Raw genomic sequence first — 25,108 nt, forward strand, 5'->3', positions numbered from 1 at the left:
AATACATATTATAAAGGCACATGCAAGATTCACATGAATTTTTATTTTTTTACAATTATTTATTCGTTTATTCATTCATCCATCTCAAATTTTTTTTTGGCTTTTGGGGTTTTTTAATTGATATATAATAGTTGTACATATTTTGGGGTATATGCAATATTTTGATACCTATATACAATGTGTAATGATAAAATCAGGGTAATTGGGATAACCATCACCTCAAACACTTACCTTTTTTGTGTGTGTTGGGAATATTACAATTCTTCTCTTTCATTTTGAAATATACAATAAATTACTATTAACTAAAATTTCCCTACTGTACTATCAAATACTAGAACTCATTCCTTCTACGTGTTTTTTGTTCCCCTTAGATGGTCATGAATTAAAAAATAATAATAATAGCAATAAATATTGAGCCTGATATCTCCCAAAAACAGATACTCACTCTTCTTTGTCAATAGGCAAATTTTGTGGAAAAATTTAGGCAACACCACCTTTCTCATAGTCCTCATTTTACAGGAGAGCAAACTGCAGCCCCCAAGTCACACTGAGAGGTGCTGTTAGATTCAGCACTGGAGCCTCCTGACTCCAGGTCGATGCTTCAACACGGTTTCATTTCAGCAGACACTCACCTTTAAGGAAAACGGCTGTGCAAAATCCACTCGGACACAACCATAGTTTTTTCGTAACATTCTAATAACACCTCTTGCTATACTCCACAGGCTCTCATTCTTCTTTGGCTTGCCCTAAATTCCAATAGTGATAATGACATGGTGAGAAATAAAGCCAACACATACACAAACATTCTATTATCCACAGAATAACTTGTTTTATGGAAACTGTAAGTTCATCTTGAAAAAGAACAATGAATGAAGAAGGAAAGGAAGCAGTCATTAACTGTGGCCTGTCAGAAAATGTTTAGTCTTCAAAGATGCTCAAAGATGTAATCATGTCATTGGCAGATGGAATTCAGTCAATGAAAAACAAAACATTTAATACTATTTCATTTAGTATCATGTTCACACAATTCACAAAAATACAATTGCATACTAATCAAGGAAAAATATGACATAGCCTGGAAAACTGTTCTGTAGTTCTTAAATAAGAATAAAACATCGAAGAGGTCATTTATCTGAGGTCTGATGATCACCAGAGTCTAAATGTCTAATATTAGGCAAGTAATTGCAAATCCAGCCTCACAGTGGCCTTTGAACTGAGTATTCACTCAGTAAACACCTAGTATCTATTACATATAAGGCACAATGGCAGGACATGTAATGGACACAGACTCAGATATGAACTTGTGAGACACAGTCAGGATGAGTAGGGTATACATCAAGGACAGATTCACAGAACACAAGGAGAAGAGTGTCATACAGATCACATCACTTAATTTGTAAGCCTATCACTTAATTTCTAAAGCCTCTGACTGTCAGATGTCCTTGAATTTCTGACACATCTGGAGCCATAAGCTTGAAATAAGTACCTCACCAAAAATTTCCACAATAAATAAGAACAAAACTAAATTCCTCTTGAACTCTAACGGCTGACTGGAGTGGTAAGCTGGTAAAACCATTCTGATAAAGTGGTTGGCAGTACCTACTAAAGCTGAAAATACATGTTTTAAGACCCATCAGTTCTTCTCCTAGGTGCATACCCAACAAAATGAATGTATATGGTCATCGAGAAAAAATATACAAGAATAATTACAGCCAAACATCTTGTTAACAGTAGAATAAATTATGGTATACTCATACACTGGAATACTACACAGCTATGAGAAGGAATAGACTACATGCAACAATGTGGATGAATCTCACAAACACCTGCTTAAGCAAAGGAAACCAGATGCGTACAGACCACATATTATCCAATTTACGTAAGTGCAAAAATATGCAAAACTAATCCAGTCTATAAGAAATGAAATTAATGATTAACCTTGAGGGGATGATGACAGGAGAAGCACGAGGAGGGTTTCAAAGGTCCTGGTAATATTGTTCCTTGATCTGGGTGCTAGTTGCATAGATGTATTCACTTTGTGATAATTCAAGCTACATGCTTATGATTTATCTACTCTTTTGTAACTATTACACTTCAATAAAAAGGTATACTGAAAAAGTCATTGCTACTTCTCAATCTGTAGGTGTTTTTGCCACTATGACCTCACAAGTTCTTCATGCCCAATTTAAAATATGCACATATTCATTAAGCCCTGGGGAGAACAAACCACAGATAACCTTCCACAGCAGAGATTGCAACGTGGTGGCAAGTCTTCTCCCACTTTCCAATCCCATGACCAAGGTCGTCACTGATAAATCTAACCAGGTCACTTCTGCCAAGCTCAGGAAAACACCACATAAGCACTACCAATCAAGTTAAAGACAGGGCATGAAAGCTACTCACCGTGCCCATCCAATCACATTTCATACAGTGCTTTAAACACAGGGAGTACCGAAAAAAAATTCTTAGTTAATTCTAAAAGCAAATCTAAATTCTAAAAGTTAAGTCTAAAAGACTTGATAAGCAAAGACGACTTTTGTGTAGGTATCCTTACCAGTTGTTCGCCATTGTAGTGACCTTCGATAATACGATCATAGGAGATTCCAACAGGTATTATCAAGATGTCTGGGATGACATTGGTAGATAGAGTATCTACCACAACTGACAAAAGTCCCGCCCGAGCACAGGAGGTTTTTCCACTCCTAGAACGTGTGCCTTCCAGGAAGATCTCCAAGAATTGCTGCTGTCGAAGTAATTCAACTATATGCTGGGATATAAGAAGAAAGTAAAACACGAATTCAAGACCACTCAACTTAGAAAGAGCTCAGAAAAATTAAATCTTTAAAAGCAAAACAGAAAAAACTATAACTTGACTACTGACAAAGTATCTTATTCACACTAATAAAGCAGCTCCTCCAATGCTATATTTTGGTAATAACAACAATAACAACAAAAAATTAACAAACTCGAACAATAATCACTCAAATTTCTCAGAGTAGTGTTTAAAAAATCTCAACTCAAAAGAGTCCTTTTTCCTTCCACCGTGATAACCAACACAACGGCCCTAAGGATAATTAGAGCTCACACATACCCCATGGAGCAAAGCTCTGTAGAGAACATCTTTCCGTCCATCTGGTGTTTCATCGAGCCTTCGTCGTATGAAGAAGCCCCCAAGCTTATGGATCAAAGTACTATAAATTCAGAATGCATGAATTATTTACAAAGAAAAATGTAAAAAGAATACTCACATTCCAAGTTAATTCAAAACATTTGCCAAATGGATACAAGCCCTTATGTGCTGCTTGAGCAGCTGACAGTAAAAATGCAGGCATTTTTTTCATTTTCCACATTATTGACATGTTTCAGTCATTTACATTGTTCATCAGTCTTTGGGATATCACTGTGTATAATGAGCCTCTATTACATCTGTTCCAAGCCAAAAGGAGTTTGCATGATATATTACCCGTAAAAATGATAGTATAGATTTTAAGAGGATTACAGAACACTTCTAAATTTTAAAATCCTGCCCAGGGTCTCAAGACACTGACCCTTAGACATTCTGAAATTTGCCCATGACATCTTTACTACAAAATGAATATGATGTTTATCACGAAAGCTCCTTGGAGGAAATTTTCTCAAATAATTATTGCTTACAAAGGGTCCTTGTGAGACAAAAATAATTTTATCCAACTGAAACCACACATAACCATCTTTCCAAAACATGCAACAAAAATGTGCTTCCTTTGCACACACACAGGCATAAAACAATTCTTTTCCCAACCCCATGTCTCTTTCAACAACACTAATTGTGATATGAAGTTGAAACTAAGTCAATCTTTCCAAACTCACAGCCTCCTATTCTTTTCAAGTAGAGTGATACTAATATAAACATTAATATATATAGTTTTGGTATCCTCTACAGCAGGAGTCCCCAACCCCAGGGCCACAGACCAATACCGGTCCCTGGCCTGTTAGGAACCAGGCCACACAGCAGGAGATGAGTGGCAGGCAAGCAAGCAAAGCTTGCTTATTTACAGCCATTCCCCATCACTTGCATTACCCTCTGAGCTCCGCCTCCTGTCAGATCAGCAGCAACATTAGGTTCTCATAGGATAGGAGTGCAAATCCTACTGTGAACTGCAAATCTGCCCATGAGGGATCTAGGTTGTGCATTCCTTATGAGAATCTAATGCCTGATGATCTGTCACTGTCTCCCATCACCTCCAGTTGGGACTGTCGAGTGATTCTACATTATGATGAATTGTATAATTATTTCTTTATATATTACAATGTAATAATAGAAATAAAGTGCACAATAAATGTAACATGCTTGAATCATCTCAAAACCATTCTCCCCACCCCCATGGTCCGTGGAAATTGTCTTCCATGAAACTAGTCCCTGGTGCCAAAAAGAGTGGGGACCACTGCCGTACAATAAATATAAGGAGGCCACAGTAAGGTGCTGCCAAAGCTTAGCATCACTCTTTGAGAGTAAAACTCTGCAGAATAAAATGAATGAGATGAGCCATCCACAAAAATAACACAGGAGAAGTGGTTTGTGAATGGGTAGACTGTCATGTAACAAAAGAGAGCTGCACAAAAACAGACTGGGTTATCTACAGCCTGCTGTGTCTGAAGGACAGGTGAGCTACACAATCGCTGGCATAGGGTCCATGAAAGGGAAGTTAGATTACAAAAACATTATCAGTGTTTATTAAGTAGTTCCAAGAAATCCTAGTTGAGAACCAAATGTGAAGGAAAAAGGTACAGGAAATATTCTAATTACAAGAGAAGCAAGGCTTCTCTAGAGCCCCACTGGAACATTCTTCCCTCTAAGTCTGTGCCCACCAGAAACTTCCTGATGACTTTCTAATTCGGTTTCCCAGGTTCCTTGGTTCTGGGAAGAGGTCCCCTGGAGAGCAAACACAGATATTCTAATTCCTGGAAAAGCACATCTACCCTGTAGGATCATATCACACTGTATTACAGCTAGCCGTCTGTCTACATTATCCATTAAGCTATGTGAAGGCAAGGACTATATATTTTGTTCTCTCTTGTCTAAAGCACAGCTGGATAAATATCACTGACTGCATGAATGCATGGCTTCTCTTCAGTTGGTCACAGGAGTCTGGTTAGCTACAGAACTCTGAAAGCCTATAGAACTCTGAGCCAAGGGATTAAGAAGGAGTTCCTTAGACTGTGATACTGAGGACATAGCACACAAAGGTGACAAATGCCATCTTGTGAAGCTCCACCTGCACAACCTGCCAGCCCACTTTCCTTCTAGTCTCTTTCTAAATTCATGCTCCTCTTATCCACTCTCTACCTACACAGTTGACCTTAGAGATGCTTTGTGCTTTCACGTTTCAAACTTTAATTTCCCAAACCAGCTCAACCAGTTCCTCACCAATTCCTTGTTGGTGATCAGACCTACCATCTACCCAGTTTCCTAGCTGGTAAACACCTGGGAATCTTGCTCCTTCCTCTCCCCCTCTATTGAGACCCCATATGGACTAGCATTGGGTCTTATAAATTCAAGCTACTAAATACTTTTTAAATCTATGCCCTCCTGTCCAAAAACAATACTATACTTTTAATTTAAACCTTCATTATCTTCTGTCTGAACTATCCTAATGGAAGCAGAATTGATTTCATTCTTCCGAATCCAGAATGACCTTTCAAAATACAAATCTGAACGTGTCATTTCTCAATTACGGGACAAACTCTAATCTCCTGGCTTAGAAATTGTTTTGATCTGGCTCTACTTATGCAGCTACCACCTCCAATCTCTGATCCTTCCTAATGCATCCCACATTCCCACCTTACCAAATTGTCCACCACTTCCCAACCATATCATGCTCCTGTATCTCTCCACATTTGCACATACCACTTCCCCTAAATGGAACACATTGAGGAAAACCTCTAAAAAACCTTTCAAAAGGTGAAAACCTCTAAAAGACACCTTTCCCATGATATTGCACTTTTTAAGTGGTTCTAGCTCCACTAAATTATGAGGTCAAAGTTACAGGTATGGTTATCTTTTTATCACTAACCCTTCTCCCACTTCACTGCCCCCTCCCCCACCACACAACTCCCTACTGCTGAGCCTGGTCTGGTAATTTGCTATTTTGCCCTTCTAACTACCTTTTATCCATTTGATAAATAATGCCCATAAAGTTTAGGTAGCCACAGTTCACCAAGTATCCCACATAAAAGATATAAATAATGATGATAGTCTTAATGCATTTTTGCACTCTCCACATTTTACACAATAAATATATATCACTTTTATAATAAAAGAAAAAAAGCTAATGTCATCTTTACAATAACATATCGAAAGGTATAATTTAAAAAACAAAAATTCAAAACATAGCCTTTTTAATTCCTTAAATTCCAAAATAAGCTCATCTTACCTGAAGATTGGGATATGGAGATTATTGCCTGAAGCAATGTATGGTGCTTTGATGTTATGGCAGAAGAGAATGAAAGTGAGCAGCAGATAGTCAATATGGGATCTATGAACTGGTAGAAACAGAAGCGGCAAATTCGTCTAGCAAAGGAAAAAATGCCAAATTTAAAATTCAAATGTAAAATTCAATCACACTTTGCAACTGCATATTTGGCTAGAGTCACTCAAACACTGGCTAATCAGTGACTCACTCTTTAAAAACATTTTCCAATAATAGGAACTTCCTTCAATGTAATACTTTTTGAGCTAAAAATAAAAGCAACTATAACAACAGAAATAAGTTGGGGGAAGAAGAGCAATCAAGAGTTCCAGTTGACTTATACCCTTTCTGAGAAGCAGCTCTACTGATATAAAAAGAGCACAGGTTTTGGAGTCAGGCTTGGTCTGTTTGAAATCCAGGACAAGTCACTTATTACCTGCCACTTGAGACAACCTATTTATCTATCTGTGTCTCTATTGCTTCATCTACAAAATAGAGATTGTTCTACCAGATTTTCAGGGTTGTTGCAAGGTAACTTACAAAAAGAATCCTGCATATTGCTGATAAGTACTCCTGTATCCCATTTCTCCTCCCCAAATACACAGCTGCTGAAGTTATCACAAAAGAGGGAAATCTTCCAAATGGGTTGAAATACATAACAGTACACAAGAGAATATTTCCACAAGAACTCTAAAATCACTCTAGAAATGAGGGGAAAATGGGGTAACAGATTCACAGAAATTCTTGCCTCAGTTGCAGCTTTAACCATCTCAAGTTGACCTTTGTGAATTTGAATGTTCCAAAAGAAGCTGTTGAACAGTTTTAGCAGCACCCACCCAGTCAGTCTGAAACAAAGTACAAACAAAAAAAACCATAAATGAACACACATATATTTTTACATACAAGCATACACAGTTATTTCTGTCTAAATTTATGGACCTACAACCTAAAATTTCTTATAAATGACTTTGTGTGTGTGTGTGCACACGCATGCATGTATATCTGAATTGCTGAACTAGAGCTAACTTTATATATATATACTATTACAAAAGTATCCATTTATTATAGACTACAATCATATTTCACTCTAAAAATATTTTATACTGCAGAAGCAAATGACCAAGGTGAATGAATATTTAGTGAGCAGAATGATCCCTCTGATGTACACAAACCACTCCTTTTATGACTCGGATATGTGAAAGTTGATTCACAACTAGTCTAGATGAGCAGATGTTAGTAGTAATACATTGGCTGCTATCAATTAACAGAGATGAAGGCACCTTCAAGCCTACCACAGTGCTACTTTGCATGAAAGCTGAAGAAGAATTTAAGAAGAGTTTAACTTAATATCAGGATTCATTGAAACATCTTTTGGACAAAGAGAACTGTGCTAGGAAAGTTCAATAATTCAGTCTTATTTGCTCAAATCAGCATGGCTGTGATTGAAAGCTTTTTGTCTGGCCTTTTAATACCTGATCATTGCCGGTGAGACAGTGGCAACCATTTCTTGAAGAATCCTTTTAGCTTTCTTTTTCACTTTGTTAACGGCTTTTGATTGCTGCTGGGCAGAACCATCAGGGTTTAATTCAGCAGCCACTTCTGCAATTGCCTCTTGTACTCTGGTATGAAAATGGAAAAGAGACAATGTAACTGATTCTATACTAAATTCTGTATTCAGTATTTTCTAAACTGCAGCTGTAAATCACAAAACAAAATACATGTTCTCTTTAAAATGTGGCAACATGAAAGAATAAGCTCAAGCTAGAAGTGCTCTTTCTGGCTATCTACTAAATATTAAGAGTATTATATTCCTAAATCAAAGAATCTCTGAGGAATCTGGAAAGTGGACTTAAGAATTTAATTCAAATTTACTGGGTGACAACTATGTGCATTTGAATGTTCCCACTGAAGTGGGAGGGACATGAAATTGTACTCTAGCAGAAGAGAGAAAAAGAAAGGTTATCCCTTTAGGCATACAATTCAGAGGTATCCAAAAGTCTACAACCAAATTAATGTGTGGTTTTTCTTTTGAAGACTTAATTTACTTTTAATTTGTATTCTGACTCCATTAGTAAAAATATATGTAAAACTCTGGGAGGGACCAAAAAGGGACACAAATATTTACAAAATTTTTCAACTCAAACCAGTAGTTTTTAAAAGGCACAGCTCAAGATCAAAAGAGCACAGCATGGAATCATAAGCAGTGAGATAAAAGGAAACATTTAATCCAGTTTTATAAATCTTCCAGCTGACTTAAGGCAGAAAGTATGAGGTTCAACCTCCTTAAACCACTTCTAACCCAGTTTCTAGTCAAAACATCTGTATGAAACAAACATACTTAAAGGTTTTAACAAGAAAACAGAATATATAATAACCTAAGAGTTTCAAATAATTGTGTTTTATCCCACTGGTGTTGATTTTAGACTAGTGAAGTACAGCAAAATTCCACACAGCCCCATAATTCACTAATACAAAAAGACCAATACCACAGGACACTGATGCCCCCCAAGTCTATTCCCCAAAAAGCATTCATTGCATTCTGGCCAGGAATGTTTCTACAAGTCATTACCATGACTGATGCACCTCAATTATCAACTACTCACTCATCCATTCGAAAAGTATCTCTTGAGCACATACTATGTGCCAGCATTGTTCAGGCCTTAACAAACGTAACGAAGAGTCTACAAATGACACTTGTGAATTCAAAGCAGCCTTTTAATTCACCCTGATCTCCTGCTCCCCAAATCCAGGTAGATCTCTAAAACTGGCCACACCAATGAGACCAGTACTCTAGAATCAATATGCTAGAGTATGGAAGTTTGGAACACCTTCACCCAAACTCCCATACTCTAGAATATTTATTTCCCCATTCCACCTGAGTTCCAATCAGTCTTTCCTATTGTAAGCAAGCTCCTGTGAGAGCAAAGGCAGTATCTCATTCTGTTAAGATTTCTAGCAATGACTTTCTAGTATAAGAATTTGTACCTAGGTACTCAGTAACTGGCAAAAATATCAAATTCACTTCTCTTTCGGCTATAACATAGGAAATTCAATGTCTCCAACATTTATATTACAGAAAACAGAGAATTCTGGAAATATGTGCATCTCTGAACTTCTATTTGCCTTTCATGTTTTAGAAACCCATTTGATTATTAATCCATAACACAAGACTGCTATTCCCACATGGCACTGTCACCAAAGCATCTATTGCCTGCCCTTCTTTAGTTTCCTTTGGAGCTTAACATTTAATGTTTGGAAATATGAACACTTCTTGAGACACAGTCCCAGAGAAACTAAAGGTTACTAAGGAGAATTACTTCCCCCTCCCACTCCTACCGCCCATCCCTGCCATTTCCCACCTTTACACCTGTGTCCTGCCCTTACCTACTGCTGTTCAGCACATTTTCAGTCACATTGGTGGCAAACATGCCCTTATGCACATCTCGCTCTTGAATAAAAAGAACATAAGAAAGGCGTCTTGCAAGCCATCCCCGGTGTCTGTGAAAATGATTTAGCAGAGAAGTATTAGAGGTAAATCTAAAACAAGTTGTTTAAATCATAAACTAATTTTCCACCCATAAAAACAAAGCCTAATGTCATCCATTTCTGAGATTTAGGGTTCTCCTACAGCAAATTCTCCTTAGTAGTTCAGAATGTTGTGCAGCCAATTTTATTCACGTACTCTCAGCTAAAATTGAAACTTGGAATTTGTGTATTAACGTTTGAATAGTGTTACTGTGCTGAATAACCCTAATATGAAAACAAAAATGAAATAAGAACATCTGGGTTTATTAATACCATTAAAAAGGCAAAAATGTTTAATGCTATATATAAGCTATATCTATTCTAATAAACCATACAGTTTATAATTATAGCTATGGGCTATAAAAGATACATTTAGAAGTCTTTTCCTATGATTAAAGGCTAATTTTTTGTTATTGTTATAGTTTTTGTTTTTTCCTAAGATAATTGCTGACTAATTGAATTGACAAGGCTGATCAGCTGAAAGAAGTCAAGCATGATCTAAATATCTGTACTCTGGGCTAACAAAGCCAGAATTTTTCACTTTTTTTCCCCTTCACATTTTAAATATACCTGAGGGATAGAATATATTCCTGTCAGTTACAAATTACTATGAGGTATTTAGATGGGAGGATGGAGAGACAAGTTTCAGAATAAGAATGCTACAAGCTTTCATTATGTAATAATTTGAAACCATTTGTAATGATTACATGATATCGCATTATCAATTCATTAACTCTGAAAAGACCCAGAATGCCCTCAATTCTGGGCAAAGAAAAAGTAACTTGAGAGAGAACTGTTTATGAATGACTTATTTCTTCACCTCTCCTTCCTGCCATTCTCTTTTTCTTCCTCCTTTGTCTAAATCTTCCAAAAATTTGGCCCAATATATTAAACATTAATCCTAAACTCTTCCTTCAGCCAACATTTTCAGAAATATTATTGGAATGTACAAAGTCCAAGCTCTCTATGTAATCCCTTTGCAACTGACTGAAAGAATTGTGTGTGTGTATGCACATGTGCATGAGTGTGACAGTGACCGAGTGTGTGACTCTGTACGTGAATGTGTAAAAATGTTTTAGGCTTTGCTTCATTTAATATACAGAAGAACTAAATAGCTGAACATGCAGCTTATTTCACTGAATAGTTTCATACTGCTTAGTCATCACGGCAAACGCAATTTTCCTTAACTGTCTCTAATTGAGGGCAAGAAACAAACCTCTTGGCTTTCTATATAAAATATCTACTTAGATAAGGAAGACTCTATGAGATCCCTTTTCTTAGGATCTTATCATCTAATCAAAAAAAATTCAATGGACCAAAGTCTCTCCCCTCTTTTTTAAATTTAAATTTAAACATACATTTAAAAAAGGGAGAGAGACCAGCAGCCTGGGAATGATCTGCTCATCTTAGACCTCAGTTCTATTTTTTAAAGTTTACTATATATGCAAGTATTATCATTCTCATATTTGATCTAATCATCAAATTATGAGAAGTAATATAAGGGCTTCAAGCAGTTGATTTCTTGCACTAATTTTCATAGAATTTCAAGTATTTCTCATCATCTGAGCCTATCTGCCTGCCTACTCCAGGTATCTATTTTTAGAATTACAAGGACTGCTAGCATTTGGCTACTGATTCTCTTGCCTCACAGATACTCACACAACCTTTCGACCCTCCTTCCTTGTTCCCTGGCCTAGAGTCAGATAAAACAAAGACCTTTTTCTCTCACCCTGGTGCTTACAAGCCTATCCCCAAACGCCTAGAGATTTTAAGAATTCTAAGTCAAGTCTTGGGTAAACAATAACTCAAACGACATCTGCTCAATACAGAAAATGTCTTCTAACACCCTACAGATTGGGCAGATTTCAGTAATTTATACTTTTTTTAAAGTATTAAATAGTCATAATAAATCATAAGAGATTCAAACCTACCAGTCTCCTCAGACAAATGTTTCCCACATTTTGGCATACTTCATATGCAAAATCAATATAAGTCAAAGAAGTGACATCTACACTCCCCTGAAAATATTTTTAAGTACACAAGTGGTAACAGTAATAGTTCTCTCTGTGGCTATACTGCTTCCAATTTTCAGATAATGTCTGTCTCTTGTGTCAGAAACTCATATTCCATTAACTCTCAATAACGCAAAGCAACTCAGCTTGAAGTGTATTAACTGATTATTATGAAGTTTTTCTTTTGAGATGTATTAAAAACACAAGAAATTTATTTTTACCTTGTGTGAGTTTCATTGATATAAATAACATTCCGCAAACCCAAAGACGGGATACTGGGGTTGAAAAATCTGTCCTATATAAAACAAAGTAAATGTAGACATAAATAAACAACTAGACTGATGAAGAGCTCTCATTACAAGTTCTTGACGACTTTAATATCAAGCATAAAAACAGACATTGCCTCAAAAATCTAAGTGAAGAAAAAAGTTTTATTGAAAAGTACTTTTTAGCCTTCAAAGAAAGTCATAAACTCAAAACTAATCTTTAAAATCTTAAAACCAGCCCGGTGCAGTGGCTCACACCTGTAATCCCAGCACTTTGGGAGGCTGAGACAGGCAGATCACCTAAGGTCAGCAGTTTGAGATCAACCTGGCCAACATGGTGAAATTCCATCTCTACTAAAAATATAAAAATTAGCTGGGCGTGGTGGCGGGCACCTGTAATCCCAGCTACTTGGGAGGCTAAGGCAGGAGAATTGCTTGAACCTAGGAGATGGAGGTTGCAGTGAGCCAACACAATGCCATTGTACTCTAGCCTGGGTGACAAAGCAAGACTCCGTCTCAAAACAAACAAACAAAAAACCGACAAACAAAAAAAAACACCTTAAAACCAAAGGAAATAGTACCCCTTCCTGCTTGACTCCTCATCTCCACCCTGAAAGAAGTGAAGCTACAAGAATGTCAGAGATTTCAGGTTTCCCAAAATACAAAGACCATGCTAAGGACCATGCAGTTATTGTTGCTTACTAAATCTCCCAAAAATCCTGACACATAAGAGTTATCACCATTTTCTAGGTGAGAAACTAAGGCTGGCAGAGGTTTAGGATTCAATCTTATGTCTTGATTTAAAGAGTATGGTCTTTCTATTACACCCAAATAACTGTCCACTTAATGAGAAATCGCATGTCTACTGGTCACCATCTTTACATGTGATCTTGAAAGATAATCCAGAGATAGCTTTGCTGAAAAGAGAGTCTATAGTTTTATCAATATGGGCAAAAAAGTAACTGTTCCACACTCAAATGCTGAAAAAGCACAGTGTTCCCTCAACAAAAAATATAAAAACACTTAACTGTAATCTCTTTAAAGGAAAGGAAAATAGGATTTCAGAGAAAAGATAGCAAATATCATAAAGTTACCAAAAAAAACTTTTTTAAGCAAATTATTTTAAATGATCCTGTCATGGAAGTAATTCAAGATCAAGTTCAACTCCATCAGGTACTCTAGTAGGGCAAAAATCACTTGTCTGTTGTACCATCTACCCTTACTCCAAACCATCACCACCACCAAATATAGCCTCTGACTTAAGAACACTTTGCAGTTATTGTTTTAAGCATTCAAAATTAGAATCAGACTAGATATCAGATTTAAAAAGAAAATGACATTCTGTTTAAATCTTGATTTCAAGTGGCCTATTAATCTGAACTAGCCTTACTCCTAGGCCAGAAATTTCTGTGATCCTTGAATTCTACCAAATTCTTGCAACAAAGTACTTGTGGTTTAAAAGAAGCAATATTTATAACAAGACGTTCTTCAGCAGACCTGAACATTTAACATAAACTGCTTGGGTTCCACAAAAATCTCTCCCATGTTAGTAAATCCCTTGAGATCAGACTCAGAATTCTACTTTCTGCCAAGCCAACCTTGAGCAGAAAATTCACACAGCACAATTACCTAGCCACACAAGTGCAACCTCTATAAACGGCAGGCACTTAAACGGCAGAATTTCTACATCCTGGTAACTGGATCCCAGAGAAAGCTTAACATCAAGAAATGACTTTTAAAAGGCAATTCTACTGCCTTCGAACACAACCACATGAAATTCTATGTTCCTGTGCTAACTTGTCCTTCTCTTCAACTACCACCGAAAACATACCTCTCACCCACTCAACTCTTCTCAAAGACTACACTGTAATGCAAAAGATATTGCATGGCTTGTGTTTTTTCACCAAAATACAATCAACAAACCCATATACACTCGCTTAAATCTTCATTCTAACATTTTAGTGACAATCCTTCACTATCACAAAGTCAACAGACACCTTCCATTAGCAAAGGCTCAGAGCAAAGTCACAGCTTTAACTTCTTACTCTGTCCCATTATCTCTTTCTTATCTTGCTAGGATTTTAATGTTAAGTGCTAAAGTTCAACAACTAAAAGTTCATGAAGGTTCCCACTAACTCCTTTGAAGACTTAACTGAAAGTAAGATCTACTCTCCCCCTTAAAATCCTACTAAAACCTCAAAAGAACTAGAATGTTACCCGGTATCAATTATGGGACCAATATTTACTGAATAAATGAATGGAAACAAAAAGTGTGTCAACATCTTTACTTGAAATATTTAGTTCATAAACATGGGTCTCTGTTCTGAAAGTGAATTTAGTCCAATAAGACCGCCTACTACAAAGTTGGAAATCATATTTTATGCTGAGTATTAAGGTCCATAAGCAGTAAGGTTCTTACCCAGCTCTGGGGAGTGCAGGAGTAACAACATCTTCCAACAAATGGCCTTTTCCGACTCATTAGGCTTTCTTTCCATTTTAAAGTTGCAGATCTGAAGACAGTAGGTCTAAAACCACACTCACCCTGACAAATATTAAGGAAAAAAAATAGTTTATAAATGGCAAGAGAATACTTGTCTACTTGATCTCAAAAACTATTTTGGACAGAAGAAAAACTTCTGGCATATTCGGAGTGATTTTCATTTAAGTACTCCCTCCATGATCAACACTTGGATAAAAGCTTACCACATAAGCAAACGTTGAGCACCCAAGCATAGTAACAGCTACACACTGAAAGCAGTATTCAAAAATTTAAAAACTAAATTGTAGAAGGTCAAACAGACTTCTGATAGCAAGATAAATAAATTCAGACTCCGGGATCTCTAGTCTAACAATTAACCTTACCCCCTTTTAAATCACACAGTCCCACTACAGAACATGAAGGCCTTACATAGTGAGCAAGTTTTTATAATTTTACTTTAAATTTGGAAAAAAAGGTAAACTTATATAACATTCCTTTATCTTATTAAGGGAACTTAAAGACCAGAATTTAAATTATAGCTATGCTGTTCAATTAGGGTCAAACCTTGCTCTTCTATTCTAAAAATGCTTAACTTTGAGCTCAGTTGCTCAAATCTCTGTTATACAGATATAACATTCTCAAAATTAAGCAAGAAAAAAAAACCCCACTATTTTTTATATAAAGACAATTGAGACAATATTTAAAATACATCACGTTATACTGAAATAAGAAAAACAATCCAAGAAAATGTATGCCTTTTGGATTGAATTCATACTATACATTCCTATTTTTAATTTTTTAAAGTTTATTTCTATTATAAAATTCATGCTTTTTAAGTATAACTCATGGAAAGTACATACCAAGAGAAAGAAAGAAACAAAGAATTTCTTACCCAACCCAAAACTACTACTTTTTTTCCTATGCAAAATGATTGTTTCATTTTCTAACATCATCAGTGTACATTAATTTCCTAACCATTTTTTCTTCCCAATATAATGCCATAAAAATTTTTATTAGGCTTCATAAACTTACCAGTTTCTGTAGCTATTAATCGCGACGTGATATTATGTTGCTGCCAGTATGTGCACCTTCACAAACACCACTGAAGTGAACATTTTTAGCCTGAATGCTTTTAACGCTATCCTAAACTTACCCATTCCTCACTTGTGTGCTTACATCGACCAACACTGTATTCTGATGAATTCGGCAGATAAGAAACATCTATTGTACCAAGGGTCAGTGCAGATTCATCCATGTCACAAAGTGTAATTCCCAAATCATGTGCTATAAAAAATAAGTACCACTTAAATTAACAAGGAATCAAAAGAGTAAATACCAGAACTCAAAATTCTGATTTCTACATTACTTTGCTCCATGATGGGATAGCAAATGAACTGATAGACTTCTACCATGTTGAGTCACAAGGTAAAAACTGACTTTGATGTGTTTATATGAACACAGTTAGGCGGCCCTGACTAGAAAAAAAAAAAAATCAGCATTTGCATTCTAAGACTTCCTGAATATATAAGGATACAACATTGTATCCTTTGTATACACACAAAACAGCTACGAATAGTATCCAAACAAAATATAGTATCCAAACAAAATGGTTTCCAAACAAAATAGCTATGAATTGTATCCAAACAAAATAGCTATGAACAGTCATTTGCAAGTGAAAATAAGAGCTTATTTTTATTTCGTTTTTGTTAATAATTGAATAGTTCCTGGCAGAATGAAGGCATGTTTATTTAATTAAGGCAATTAGGGCACCCCTTAAGTTCCCCTACTTAAATTGAATTAAGATTTTAATTTTCTTGTGATGTCCTAAAAGAAACATTTTCACTTTTAATACAAAGGTAATACAAAGCTACAAAGCTCTGAAAGAAAAGCACACTATTTTGAAATATCTGATGTATAAGTTTTCATCCTTTTCGATAAGCTTTTTTCCACCCTAAGGAAAAAGGTTCACTAAGAGTAAACTCCTAAAATAGATATTAACCCCAAATAGAAAAACTTTCAAACATAGTCTCTAGCCTTAAATTATTTTTGATTTTGCCTGTTTCTCACCTGGCCTAAAATTATTCCTTTAACATCCTGAAAAGTCATGTCTAGATTAATAGTGTTCCTTTGGAAGGCATATTCCAATCTCTTTACAATCCCCACATGGGTTTGCTCCAGTCACTGCTATTCTCGGCATAACCACCTATGTTCTTAACAATTTAACATAAGTACTATCTAACATAACAGGCTAGGGGAGAGAATAAACCAATGCACCTGGGATGAAAGTTCTTCTGTTTCATAACATAAAACTTCAGGACTCAGCTATCAGTTTCGGGTGCAGAATGTCCATACAACAGGGGAGCCGCTGCTGCCTGAGAAAACGAAGAGAAGAAGGGATGAGGAGAGGACAAAGAGGCTCGCTTGTGCCAATAGGAGGTCCACGTTTTGCACTTCCTCCCTCCCCACAGTTCGCTCAAGGTCAAGGAGTAATAAAGAAGCAATATCCCAGAGGCACCAGCCAGCATGCGCTGAGGGAAGCTGACTGGAGGATCTGAAAAGGACAGAGGCTGGAAGACCGGCTCTGAGGTTTAAATCTTCCACTGCTTACCATCTGTGTGATTGTTTTATTACCATAAGCTGGTTAACTTCTATGCCTTGGTTTTCCCATCTGGAAAATGGGCAGAATGATAGCTCTTACCTCCTGGGTTGCTGAGAGGACTGAATAACATAAACAAAGGATCTAAAACAGTGTGTAACACACAGTGAGCGCTCAGTCCAATCAATGGTGACGCTGTCATTATCTCCAGCATACCGGCTCCTTTCAGAGCACCCCTTGCTGCCTCAGTGTCCCCCAGGGACCCAAGCGGGCTGGCTGGCGGCGCCTCCGCGCGTGCAGATGCTTAGGGGACTGAGTCCATAAGGACTCCAACCCAGAGGAACCCATGCCCCAGTCTGGTCCCCCTAGGAGAGATGAATCCTGCCCCCACCCCTGCACGAGCCCGACCCATTTCTCAGGGAGAAGCCCGGAAAAGGGGACACGACTGCCCCAGCAACTTGCAGGTCCCGCACCAGCTCCACGCACTTGTCCCGGCGCTCCCGGCCAGAGCAGCCTCTCGCAGCCCACACCTGCTCTCGCAGTTCGCACCCTAGCAGCTCCGGCTTCGGCTGCTGCAGCACCCCGCACTTCAAGTCCCGGCCAATGCCTGCTGCAATGGCGCACCATGATGACGCAACCGGCGCGTGGAATTGACGCAGGCCACCGGCGAGCCAGCGCCGGGGGTAGGGCCCGGCCTGCGGGTCTCGGGGAGCGTGCGTGGATCCGAGGGTGAAGTGTGTGTACTCGACTGTGCGTGCCTGTGTGTGGCTAAAGATAGTGTGTGAGCGCCTGGACAGATGGTTACACTGCCTAGGCCATGCGTGTGTGAGTGTGTGTGGGTACCTGATTCTGCTTTGTGTGAATTCAGCTTATCTGGGAGCTTGTCCCTCTTCCAGGCTTTGTTGGGAATGTGCGCGTGGGCTATCAGGTTATGTGTGTGGTCTGAATTTTTATGAGATCTGTAAGACTATGTAGGATTTATTACGAATGGGAGAGGCAGGGATTGCAAATGGCCATGCTGTGTAATTTCTACAAAAGTGGCTGAGTGCCTTTTCCTTTAAGGAGGAGAATGAGATATGTAAAGAAGCAAATAAGGTTTGTAGGATAAAAAGCCTGAGTTAGGAGAAATAAGGACTTTTTTCCCCCTTTGGACTATATGTTGCACACCATAGTGAACATAGTAAATAATGTATTATACAATTCAAAATCGCTAAGAGTACATTTCAAAAGTTCTCACCACAAAAACAGGAATATCTGAGGTGGATATGTCAATTAGCTTGATTCAGTTATTCCACATTGTATTAAGTCATAACATTGATTTGTACCCCCTAAATATATGCAACTATTTAGTTAATTTAAAATATAATTTTAAAAAAATGACTTGAAGGAGTCTGAGTTGAAGTTGGCCTACCTTTAGCCCTTGGAACAAAATAACACTGACCATGAAGTTCTTTCACAATACTTGTCATGCCATTGGCAAGGCCAATGATTATCAAGAGCATTAACAATTTAGAAGGAAAAATAACCTTTTTTATCCGGGGGGTGGTGGCACACACCTATAGTCCCAGCTGCTCAGGAGGCTGAGGTGGGAGGATTGCTGGAGTCTGGTAGGCAAGGGGTTGCAGTGAGCCAAAATTACACCACTGCACTCCAGCGTGGGCAACGAGACCCTGTCTCGAAATATAATAAATAAACTTTTACATGCACTCAAGCAACAAACATTAAGTATGAACTAGGATCTGGGAATACAAAGATGATTAAGGCATATGCCCTTCCCTCAAGCCTCTGCTGCCAGTCCTTGTCCCTCATATACTCACTAATCCTAATCCCCTATTCAATACAAATCTTCGTGCATATCCACCTGGAAAAAAATCATCTACAGCCCCTCATAGGACAAATGCCTGAGCCTGGAACACAATAAGGCCTCCACAGAGAGGCCTCTGCTATTCCCTCTTCTCCAGCAGAAGCCTTTTACTTCCTCTCTGGTTGTTCTTAGACAAGCCATGGGCACTCATCCTCTTAATTCTGCTTATACAGTTCTCCCTGAAACTCCACAGTTCCTTCCTGAACTAGTTCTTCAAGCCTTCCCTAATCTCTCCAGCCCTCAATAACCACACTCTCCTGTGACATCTCAAATATATACTACAATACCACACCTTGGATCTTTCTCAATTTCTGTCAAGTCTTCTAGAAGATTACAAACACATTATGTCAGTGACTTGCCTCAGTCTCTTAGTTAACACCAAAGTCTCTTGTTGTATAGTAAGCACTCAGTACTTATTGGGGCTAAGGAACAATAAAAAAAAAAAAAAAAATCCTTCTCTTGAATTTTTCATGCCTCTGTGTATAAATCTTGAACTTTCTTATGCCTCGGTGTATAAATCCACCCCAAAATGCAAATGTTCTCCTCTTTTGCAACAATCAAAAACAATGGGAGTTTATATTCATATTTTTTAAAAGATTTTGAGCTTCTTGAGGTCAAAGACCCTGTCTTTATTCAACCCACACACATAATCTTAGCAATAAGCACACACTTAAATACTCAAGCACTTTATGCTAACTAGAGAAAGATGAATTTTAACCCCAAAACATTATGAAATTTTGTATACAGGTTATTGGCCCATGACAAGGAAAAAAAGAAAGAAGGGAGAAAATAGGGGAAAGTATTAGGGTTTGAAGTAACTACTATAGAGAAAGTAACAACAAATTCACTAGAGAGAATACCACAGGAGTTTTAAAATGTAAGCCAAAGGGGAAAATGGATCATCTTACATAAAATTCATTCATAGGCCACTCTTCGGTAATGCCTGTTTGTTGCACAGTCGTTACTGAGAAGCTGATGTACATTGCAATGTCAGGTGTTTCATGTTACTTAACAATTGTTTTGGAAACAGGTGACACCCTTGGCAATCTGTTTTATGAAGAGAGCCACAGTCATTTATAGCAATCCAGTCTAGCCAGCTAAGATGGAGCAACAGGACTGAATTTACTCTCCTGCCTAAAACAACTAAAAACAAAAACAAGCAGGCGTTTATAAGACAATGACTTTTAAACATTGTGCTGGACAGTGGTCCTTGAGGAGGGAAAACAAATGAGGTGGCCCTATGATTGCCTTGATTTACTAACTAGAGGGAGCAGCACAAACAAGCTAGGCAGACTCCCTGAGTTGAGGAGATGGAACTGGGAGAGCAGGGAGGCCAAAGCAGCTGGAACTGAGAGTTGTGTATCAGCAAGGAGAAAGCTACACAGAGAAAGAAGGAGCTGTGGAGATCTACAACAGATCTTACTCCAGTCTTCTGCTTATTAGAGCAGGTGTGTGAGGAAGCTACCTAAGGGCAGGAAATAATCATGTATGAACAAAAGAGAGAGCAAGTACTAAAGCTTGCACAGGGTAGGAAATTAATTCTGCTCCCACAAGGCAGAGTAGAAAGGTACCCAGCTGAACCTACAGGACCAGAAATAGTGCCTGATCCTGGCACCCACACTGGAAAACCTCATAATTCACAATTCAAATGGTTTTGCTTCAGTAGTGGGGCAAAAGTAGCCCTAATGTAAAAGCTACTCTGATTCTATCTAAGAAATCTTAAAAGCCAGCTACCAAAGGATTAAGCTGTTTTTAAGAACAAAGTGTCCGAGAGCAAAGCACAAGAATATTTACAGGAAATTAAAAATAACCAACACCTAATAAGGTAAAATTTGCAACATCTGGAATCCAATCAGAATTATCAGGCATGCAAAAAGAAGCAGGAAAGTAATGAGAAAAAAAAATCAATGAATTGAAAGCATCCCAGAAATGACAGATAAAATAAGAGAACAAAGACATTAAGAAAGTAATTATGACTGTATTCAATGTGTTCAACAAGTAGAAAAAATAAACTGAGCATGGGAAGTAGAGATGTGAACAATCTTAAAAAAAAAAAAAAAGACACAAACATCTAGGAGATAATAAAACCACTATCTGAGATTTTTAGCACCCTAACACACACACACACACACACACACACACACACACACACACACACACACGGGATTAATAGGTTAGACATTACTAAAAAAGAAACAGTAAAAAACTTGACGGGAGGATAGGGCAGGAGAATGGCGTGAACCCAGGAGGTGGAGCCTGCTGTGAGCCGAGATCCTGCCACTGCACTCCAGCCTGGGTGACAGAGCGAAACACCGTCTCAAAAAAAATAAATTAAATAAATAAATAAACAAACTTGAAAGCATTGTGATAGAAACTATCCAAAATGGAACACTGAAGGAAGAAAAATACTGAAAGTAAAAGAGTATCAGTGAGCCTAGTATACATGCAATTGTAGTCCCTGAAGAAAATGAGAAATATGACATAAGAATAGATTAGGGAGGACAGAAAAAAGTATTTGAAGGAATAATTGATGAAAACTTTCCAAATTTGACCAAAACTATAAACTCATAAACCCAAAGAGCTCAACAAACTCAGTAGAAACATGAATAAAACCATACCAAGAAACATCACGATCAAAATGCCTACGACCACTGATAAAGAGAAAATCTTAAAAGCTATCAGAGATAAAAAAAATATATATATATACACATTACTGTACAGAGGAACACAGATAAGAATGACAGCAGATTTCACATCAGAAAAATGCAAACCAGAAGGTGGTGGAGCAGTATCTGAAGTACTGAATGAAGAATCTATCACTCAAGAGTTCTTTTATATTAATATATAATATGTACATTTTATATGCTTTATATATATATATCAAAAGCAAACAAAGTAAACATATTTTGACATCAAATTGCCAAAAGAATTCATCACCAGCAGGCTAGTTCTGTAAGCAATGTTAAAGAAAGTCTTTCAGGCAAAAAAAAAAAAAAAAATGCTATCAGATGGAATTCTGAATCTATGCAAAGGAATTAGAGCTTAAGAAACCATAAATATGTAGGTAAATGATTTTTCTTATTTTTAAAACCCTTTTATTTTAATTTATTTTATTTTATTTTTGAGATAGAATCTTACTCTGTCACCCAGGCTGGAGTGCAGTGGTACAGTGGCGTGATCTCGGCTCACTGAAACCTCCTCACAGGTTCAAGCAATTCTCATACCTTAGCCTCCCGAGTAGCTGGGATTACAGGCACCCACCACAATGCACAGCTAATTTTTTTCTGTATGTTTAGTAGAGTTGGGGTTTCACCATGTTGCCCAGGCCGGTCTCGATCTCCTGACCTCAAGTGATCCGCCTGCCTTGACCTCCCAAAGTGCTGGGATTATAAGAGTGAGCCACCATGTCAGTCATTAAAACCCTTTTAAAAGATAATTGCTTAATGCACAAACAAAAACAATATTTTGTGGGGCTTATAACATATGTAGAAATAAAATGTATGATGACAACAGCACAAAGTCCAGGAAGAGAGAAGTATTCCGTTGTAAGATTCTTATCTTATGCACTAAGTGGTATAATATACTTGAAGGTAAACTGTAATAAGTTAAAGATGTATACTTTAACTCCTAAAGCAACTACTATGAAAGCAAAACTAAGAGTTATTGTTAACACACCAACAAAGAAGCTTAAGTTGAATTTTTAAAATGTTTAATGAATTCAAAAGAAGGCAGTAAATGATGGGGGAGAAAAAAAAAGAATATACAGAATAAAGAGAAAATACATGGCAAGATGATAGATTTAAGCTCATATAAGTATTCACCCTAATGAAAAGGCAGATATCGTCAGATTGGAAAGAAAATGAAGATCCAATGATATGCTACCTATTTAAAAACTTACTTTAAATATTAAGACAAATAAAAGTAAAAGGTTAGAAAACAGTATGCTATACTAATGCTAATCAAAAGAAATATAGGTGGTTATATTAATAACATAATTTCAATACAAAGAATATTATCAGAAATATAGAGGATCATTTTATAATGATAAAAGGGTCAATTCATAATGAGGACAAACCGATTCTACATATTTATTCCTCTGATACAGCACTTCAAAACACATAAATCAAAAACTAATCGAATTGCAAGAAAAAATTTTAAAAATCTACAATTGTAGTCAGCCATTTCAATATCCCTCCCCCAATAACTAATAGAACTGTGGGTAAAAAATTAATAAAGATGTAAAAGGCTTGTGCAATACTATAAACCCAACTTGGTCTAATTGACATTTATAGAACACTCCACCCAATAACAGGAGAATAAACATTCAAGTGTGCACAGAACATCCACCAAGATAGATCACATTCTGGGCCATAAAACAAGTCTCAATGCACATATAAGGATCCAAATCATGTAAAACATATACTCTGAGCACAGTAGAAATTAGAAACCACTAACTTAAAGGTATTTGGAAAATCCTTAACTATTTGGAAACTCACATACTTTTAAAAAATCATGATGTAAAAAAGAAATAAAAATGAAAATTAGTAAGTACCTTGAACCAAATGATAATGAACACACAATATATCATGTTGCTAAAACAGTACTCAGAAATGTATGGTACTAAAGCACCTATACTAGAAAAAAAGAAACATCTCAAATTATTGATCTCAGATTCAGCCTTAAGAAAAAAGTGTAAATTAAACCCAAAGTAAGCAAAACAAAAACAGAAAACAATAAAGGGCAGATATCAATGAAAACAGAAAAATTTTTAAGTAGGAAAATAAAAAGCAATTGAAACTGAAAGCTAATTCTTTGAGAAAATCAGTAGAGTTAATGAACCTCTAGCCAGATTCATAAGGAAAAAAGAGGAGGACACACATTATTGGTAATAGGAACAAGAAGAGTGACAGCACTACAAATTCTATGTACACAGTAATACAGTCTTTCATTACCCAAGCTGGTTGCCTTTTATTTTCAGGGTGGTGTTACCAGATGTTAGATTTCCTGTCTTCATAAGGAGAGTCTGATTAGATCCTATAAAAATCTGGTCCTACCCATTGTACCAACAGAGAAGCTATTCGCTCTCTGTTTCCCTCTCTATGATTTTGTTCAGGACAATCTCCTGGCCAACTCTGAAAAAATAATGAATCATAATACTTAAGCCAATTATGAAAATGGGGCACACACTGCATTTGTGATAGTAATGCACATGTACCTCTGTGTACACTGCATTTTGTTTTGTTTTGCCATTTTCCAGATTTTCAAGGTATTTTAAAATCTTTGTTCTGCCATCCTACATATTGACCAGTATACCTGCTACATTTTAACATGGCTCATTCTCATGATGAAGCTGCAAGATATTATGATCCTTAATTTACAGATAAGAAAAACGGGCTCAGAGTAATTAAATAAATTGCCCAAATCAACCAGACAGAAAGCAACACAGAAGGGATTTGAACCGAGGCCTTTCTCATACTAAACCTCATATTCTTGACAATAATTCATGCTGCCTTCCTAATAGTCCCTGTTCAGAGGCTCCCCGTCAGACTGATCCAGATTCATTGACCAAACTTCCCTGGGTTCATTTGTTCAAGTAGCTGCAGGTCTACCTATATATAATAGCATTGCTCTACAAGAATATTGTAAGGACATTGTCAACTGACTTGCCAGAATCCAATGATAAAGTATCTATTAAATTCCCTTATATAAAATATAATGATTGTTCTGTCAAGAATTTTTAAAGGAAGTAGCTTGGCATGAATTATTCCTACTGGATCCATACTCTTCTCATTATGGCCTACTTTTCCTTGGGCTGCTATTGTTTATTTATTTATTCAGTATACATTTATAGAACATCTACTTCATGCCACCCATGCTATTGTAGATACAGCATTGAACAAGACAGCACCATACCTCC

The 25,108-nt window shown here is 37.1% G+C and overlaps 1 protein-coding gene across 4 annotated transcripts in view; it reads right to left on the minus strand.

Moving 5' to 3' along the window:
- The window catches only part of GPAM (glycerol-3-phosphate acyltransferase, mitochondrial), a 63,616-nt gene that overhangs the window by 15,815 nt on the left and 22,693 nt on the right, over positions 1-25,108 (minus strand). Inside the window, exons 1-12 of one of the 4 annotated variants that reach the window (XM_005566425.4) lie at positions 17,858-17,929; positions 17,006-17,103; positions 15,885-16,015; positions 14,672-14,794; positions 12,208-12,281; positions 9,834-9,947; positions 7,922-8,068; positions 7,198-7,294; positions 6,414-6,550; positions 3,092-3,191; positions 2,555-2,767; positions 633-746 (exon numbers count right to left, since the gene is read on the minus strand). In XM_005566425.4, coding sequence (XP_005566482.1) covers positions 633-746; positions 2,555-2,767; positions 3,092-3,191; positions 6,414-6,550; positions 7,198-7,294; positions 7,922-8,068; positions 9,834-9,947; positions 12,208-12,281; positions 14,672-14,794; positions 15,885-15,986 — 1,221 coding nt within the window. In that variant the 5' untranslated portion in view covers positions 15,987-16,015; positions 17,006-17,103; positions 17,858-17,929. Of the gene's footprint in view, positions 1-632; positions 747-2,554; positions 2,768-3,091; positions 3,192-6,413; positions 6,551-7,197; positions 7,295-7,921; positions 8,069-9,833; positions 9,948-12,207; positions 12,282-14,671; positions 14,795-15,884; positions 16,016-17,005; positions 17,104-17,800; positions 17,930-25,108 lie in introns of those variants that run through there. The other 3 variants (XM_005566426.4, XM_015456672.3, XM_005566424.4) reach the window with 3 other exon arrangements.

This window comes from Macaca fascicularis, chromosome 9 (genome assembly GCF_037993035.2).
Source record: "Macaca fascicularis isolate 582-1 chromosome 9, T2T-MFA8v1.1".
NCBI lineage: Eukaryota > Metazoa > Chordata > Mammalia > Primates > Cercopithecidae > Macaca > Macaca fascicularis.